The sequence below is a fragment of the Gavialis gangeticus genome, unplaced genomic scaffold (assembly GCF_001723915.1).
Source record: "Gavialis gangeticus isolate Ggan-Ray unplaced genomic scaffold, GavGan_comp1, whole genome shotgun sequence".
Taxonomy (NCBI): Eukaryota; Metazoa; Chordata; order Crocodylia; family Gavialidae; genus Gavialis; species Gavialis gangeticus.
Window position 1 is genome coordinate 56739069 of NW_017728992.1, and position 6443 is coordinate 56745511.

The 6443-nt window shown below is 40.3% G+C and overlaps 1 protein-coding gene across 2 annotated transcripts in view; it reads left to right on the forward strand.

Moving 5' to 3' along the window:
• Positions 1 to 5865: 5865 nt before the first annotated feature.
• Positions 5866 to 6443, forward strand: part of NUP153 (nucleoporin 153) — a 63589-nt gene continuing 63011 nt past the window's right edge. For both annotated transcript variants that reach the window (XM_019522872.1, XM_019522880.1), the window contains exon 1: positions 5866 to 6110. In XM_019522872.1, the coding sequence (XP_019378417.1) occupies positions 5924 to 6110 (187 nt within the window). In that variant the 5' untranslated portion in view covers positions 5866 to 5923. The remainder of the gene's footprint in view (positions 6111 to 6443) is intronic.

The following is a 6443-nucleotide window of genomic DNA, read 5'->3' on the forward strand; positions in this document are numbered from 1 at the left end:
TGCCTCTTGCAAGGCAGTGAGTGACGGAGGCTGCAAGGCTCCGCGCAGGTGTCTCCTCCGAGACGCATCCCTGCACCTTTGATTAGTTTCTACTTTGGCTGATAACTTTTACACATTTTATCTGTCGACTTGCATTATGCTTCTTTCATTATGCAACAGTGTTTATTTTAGTCGAGTGTTTGGTATTATTTCATTGTTGCTTTTATATTTTTCTTATTTTGGATTTTAAACCACATTTCCAGGCCCATTTCATTGTCACTTCCTACAACTTCATTGGTGTCAAAAGTCACGTGACATCACTTCCTGATGTGATACTGCTTCCTGTGAGGTCTTTGAATGTGGCTCGCCCGCCCACTGGGTGATAAAAAGTTCGTGATTCAGCCCCACATTCAAAAACGTTAGACATCTGGAGTACGGTGTTGTGTATAGTATAGGGTGATGTCTTGCTTACCACATAAATGGCTTCCTTCTATGCTGTTTACAGCTTCTGAACTGATTTAAGAAGTTATTCCATACTGGGTGTATTTGCAGTAGTCAATGTCTTGAAGAGAGATGAATAATCGCAACAAGATCAGAATCTGAAAGCATAGGCAATACTGTTCTGTCTAGATGTAGAAGGTAAAATGTCATCTTGTCTAATATCCAAGTTGTAGTTGTTTTGGTCTAGAGGAAAAAGCAATCTGGGCTCATGGTAGAAGTGATATATATATTTTTTTTATTAGACCAGCAAGATTTTTGCAAAATAAAGAATTTTTTTTGCAGAAATCTTGTTGGTCTAATAAAAGATATTACCTCTACCATGAGCCCAGATCTTGACTAATACTGATTTTTCTAAGGACAGAAATAACAGATAGAGTTCATACTCACTAGCTAAGAAGGACATGGCCTTCATAGTCCAGGTTGTGGCCTAATACTTTTCCAGTATTCCGTGATGTGCAAAACCTCAGTAAATTGCTCTGACTCTGTCTAAAACAATCATAAGAGATATGATGGTGGTTCCTGCATGTCCTTTAAAAATGTAGCTAGTTCTGCCCAAATAGGAACAATTTTCTCTCTCAAAAAAAAAAGATCCAACAGTATTTGGTAACGGAATGGATTTGAATTGGCTGTAGAGTGGAAAGAATCTGCCTTACTCAGGCTACCCATCAGAAACCCTTTTTGAGTGAGGTTTTGCAGATGCTCTAATGCAGGCAAAAGTATCTTCACTTTGATCAGATATACACCTGAAGCTTTCAAGAACAAATTGATACAATTGCTCAGTTTCAGTAGTGGACTTTCACTGCTACTGATTGAAAAATTTGTTATGTGTCATGACACATTTTTCTAACATGACTTTGTTTATACTGGGAAAATAAAGTTGTTATTTAAGTTATTACATCTTTACTTAATTATAAAATTAATTGGCACAGCATTATACTTGTGTAACCAGCTTGTTTGGAAGCTGTTGATTTTTGGGGCTGTCCTCACTGCATAGTTAACAACGATTGATATCTGCACTTGAGTGCTAGCCTTGTTTGGGAGTGAGCCTTCCCATATCAAAACTGTAATAGTGTTACTGCATCCTCAGTGTTTCTATTTTCCTGTGGATTGTGTTAAGGGCATGTCCTGTTGTTCTTTGTAATGAGACTTTTTTTAGTACCCTTTTCCACTCTTTTCACTTGTGGGAGAACTTGTCTGTCTGTCAGAGGGGACTTGTGACAAGAACTATAAACACTCTTTTTTTGCCTGCATCCCCATTTGCAGAGTGGGCATTGTCCACCCTAAGTGAAAACAGTCCAGGTTCTGACCCATGTTCCTGCTGAGTTAGCTAGCACGAACTTAAAATATCACCAAGGCCAGGTCAAAACCATTTTCTGTGTGGATGTGGGAGAAATGCAGCCTTAGACCTAATAAGAATCCTGTGTAATAAACTATCTAACAAAGACACACCTACACAGCCAAACTTTGGCCATGTCCCCATGAGGAATGATTACTGATTAGGAATATTGATATAGTATTTCAGCAAAGAACTGGTAGCTGCAGCTATACCTGTAAAACTGCATTGTATTTGAACAGTAAAACTCCCCCCTATGAATGAAATGAGTTAAAGCAGTAAAGCTTCTTGTCCACTTGGAGCTTCTGTAGCGTAGATGCAGGCTTTTTCAGCTGTTTCCATGTAAACTGGGAAGTGGTTAGTTCATATATGCAACCTTCTGTATCTAACTACCAATATTTACTAGATAATTGTGGAAAGACTCACTTCAGCCAGAACTACAGGGAGACTAGCCATCTGGTATAAATTTGGCTTTTGTTCTGGTTCTCAAAACTAAATAAATTCTGAATCTTCCCAGGTGATTTTTGTCAAGATACAATTTTTATGGAAAGGTTTCTTCCACTTTATTTGTTACTTTCTTCTCACTGTGGAACTGTCTATATGGCTGCTTGAACTACATCTCTGAAACCTACTGCTTCGGTTGACTCCCACTTCCACTTGGACCATGATAGCAGAGGATCCCCTGATAGGACCCTCAGTGCTGCTTTGTTCCATTAGGATAAAACAAAGATATTTAAAATGCCTCAGACCTCATAGGAGAACTTGAGGTTGGATTTTCAGCTGACTCATTTGATTGTTTCTAGCACAATATTAAAATCTTTCACAGTGCATGTATGGTTGAGTTTTGTTTGCTTTAAAGTGTTAATGAATATTCTCTGTAACATTTTGGTACAAGTCTGATTGGTATGGATGACATAAATAATTTTAGGGACTTAAAAACAAACAAACAGAATACCAAAGGGAAACTTGCTAGTTCTGGTTTTGTTTCTACTACATCAGCTGTGCATGAGTGATAGGCTGCCGTGTGTTTTAAAGTGCTTTCTAATTGCATACCAGATTACATTTGTCTTTGATTAAAAAAGGGAATAAATGGTCAGCTGGGCTGTTTGTGTTATGAATTGTATTTTACTTTTTTGATGATTTAATCAGCTGTCCCTGTCGGGAGGCTGAAGTTTGTTGCTTGTCTGGGACAAGATGCAAAGTGCTATCTTAGTTTTGCATCCTGTTTATGTCATATCCAGTTTAGTGTGTTTGTGATGATCTTTTGCTTTTTATCTATGTACAGCATCAAAGTAGAGTAATCTTCACTCCTTTTCTACCCCCTTCAGTTGGGGGTGGGGTGTCATTCCTGTCCAAATTAAGCTATGGCTGAGGCCATGAACAGGCATTATAATGCTAAGTTGAGGGGACAAGCATACACATCCCCTGTAGAATTACAGCATGTTGGAAGCACTACAGAAAAGTTCCTGGATGAAAGTTCCTGTAGCACTGTTGTAGTGATACATGTAACATCTGTGCAGCACACCCTAGCACTGTGAGGGTGGTGTGTGTGTGTGTGTGTGTGTGTGTGGGGGGGGGATTCTCAATCTGTTCCCCAGCCTCCCATAGTGCTGTGCTCTCCCTCCCTCCTTACTTAGGGGAGGGGAGGAAGAGAACAGGGTGGACAGTCATTATGAGTGTAGTCTTAAGGTAGCAGAGCTCAGTTTCATGCGTATATGTACATAGCTGTCAAGGAGTGTGGGATCAGAACTGTGTGCCCACAGTGGGCAGGGTTGCAGGCTAGTCAGGATTGGGGGCTGCAGCTGCCTTTACTACAGGTGAGCCTGGTCCTGGATTCACTTGCAGTTTGGCAGCACTTGGGGCAAGCATAGTTGCAACCCAGCTGGGACTGAGGGCTGGAGCTGGGCTTACTATTGTCCTGGTCCCATGTTTTACTGATAGCCTGAGAGGGAAGGTGGGAAGGCTGAAGCTTTGCTCATTATGCTCAAAATACTTCAATTTCTTCTGGCGCCTGAAAGGAAGGGATGGAAGTTTTGAGATGAGAGCATGGCTAGTGGGCAGAATGGACTGGAGAGGAATACAAGAATTGAGATGGATGGAATTCTAAAGTTTTTAGAGGGATCATGCAGCTCTCATATTATGGTTTTACATGCATCTGTTTAGTTGCTTTATTTTTCAGTTTTCAAACTACTGAATTTAATTCTCATTTTAACTGTAGTAAATGCGAAAGATATTGTTCAGTACTACAAATGATTGCCTAACATGTCTCAAGTTACATTTAGACATGCCAACATTTGAAGGAAAGGCAGGGAACAAATTTACAAAAACACAGGTATTCTAAAGTAAAACATAAACATTGCTAAGAATTGTTAATTGGCAGGATAGAATTTGTTAGAATGGGCTTGTATCCATTTTTGAAAGTATGGAAAACTAGGATTTGAAGATTCTTAAAGAACAAATATACCACTGAGGGGAAGCTAGATCTGAGTGGATGAGCAGTATTTTGGTTGTTTGACGGTCCCAATTTTGAAAATGATGAAAGATTGTGATTACATTTGATGTCTGTGCAGTCTATCTTCAGCTTTCCAAGAAATCTCTGACCAATGGTAAAAAAATCAATTAACATTAGTAAGGCCCCCCTCTACAAGTTGCAGGTAGTAGTAGGCAACCATTGATTCTTCTGGATCATGGTATACATGTAAGAGGTCACCAGGACCTTTGATGTGTATGCCTAGGCAGGAGTATGGAGGAGTTAGATCATTGAAACAAAATCTAAAGAAAACAGAGTCTGTATCATGCACTTAACTGGCTAATTGCTCAATTACCTGGAGACAAGCTACACATGCAAAGTAGCTATCACACAATTAAAAAGCTTCAACCAGCTATAAAATCAGACCACAAAAATGTGTACTAGCTTTTATAGCTCATTGCTATCAGGCTTTAATTTGCATGTGTAGCAGGGTCTCCACTGCAGCTGGAAGCCTTCATCCAGTAAAAAAAAACCCCTGAACCCTAGGGATCATGGCAGCCATGATCTCCAGGGTCTGGGAGTTTCAACCCCCTCACCCTTCCCCAAGCCCTGGGGATCATGGGTGCCATGGTCCCTAGGATTTAGGGGTTTCCCCATGCCCCTAGGAGTGGGGGCGAGGAATCACACCTATGGCATCTTCTAGCCCTGGAGGTTTCCTGCATCCCTGGGGGCAGGGAGATCACTGCAGCAACAGTCCTTCAGCCCCCAGGGTATGTGTGGTGCCCTCATGGCTGGGAGCCTCCCTCAACTGAGGGGGGCTCCCACCTGCAGGACCCTGCATATTGATAGTGCAAGGGGAGCTAAGGATTGGTTCCCCCTGCACCCGGAATAAGGCATGTGGAATCCCACAATTGCACCTTCTGTGCATGTGTGGTATGATAGGCAGCATGATTGTGCAGATAGCACACTAGGTCCCATCACAACTACCTGCACATGTAGAGGGGGCCTAAAGTAGTAATGAATCAGTGTTGGTATCTAGTGCCTTTTTACAGTTTGGTGCAGGATAACTGTTCAGAACATACTAATAGTATTTGACAGATTGTGAGACAACAGAACGATGTTGAAAAATGCTCCAAGCATATGATTTTGATTTTTGTGATTTATAGCAAGTAAGCTATCTCTGTAGATAGCTGTTGACTAAGTACTTGCAATCCATGGAATTGTTTACCAGTGACACCATGGGAAGTCTCTCTTTCCATGGAATAAGTGCCTATAATTGCAGTTGTGCATGAGCAGTTGTTCCTGAATAACAGCATATATAGACAATCCCTTTGTGAACTGTCACCTGACTATTAGAGTTTTGAGAATTAATTGTGAAGTGTAGGTACTCTAATACAAAATAATAAATCAGTGAGTCAGATGAGTAGTCATCATATTTGTCCTTGTTGTAGGTAATATTTATTTCCAAAGTGGAATCAGATTCCTTTGTCATTCCTTTTCTTTTTTTCATGAGGTTTTCTGTGAGACATTTCATGAGTCAGGAATGTTGCACATCAGTATATACTTTGAGTTTATGCACATAGTTAACTTCAAATATTTTCTCTTTCAAGCAGGGAATCATTAGTAGAGTGACAGAGTCGATGAAGAACATTGTACCAGGGTGGTTACAAAAGTACTTCAATAAAAGCGAAGAGGAGCATGTAGATACAAGTGAACCTAGAAACCAGGGTGAGAATCCATTAAGCTACCATCATGATTATACAGAGGAAGACACCACTGTGATTGATGGAAGAGTCACTCCTGAGTCTACCAGAATTATTTTGGAAGGTATGTGGAAGACTACAGCTAGTTGAATAAGATTAATACATTTAGACTTCAGAGATTTTATGAATACTAAAATTCATAGATTTAGCCTTCTGGATTTATTACATTTTTAAAGGAAATTGAAAAGAAAGGCTTGACGAAATATAATACAGTTGTTTAATCTTTTTTTTCCACCCCAACATTTGAAAAGGTTTTCCTTCTGGTGTTCTCTAGGTTGTCCTTTAGGGATAGAGACTGTTGATCAGTTTTCCTTAGTCCATTAAATAGCTGTAACATGGTTGTAATTTTTGCTTAAAAAGTGAGCGGGGTGATTTCCACGCCCCCCCCCCCCCCCCC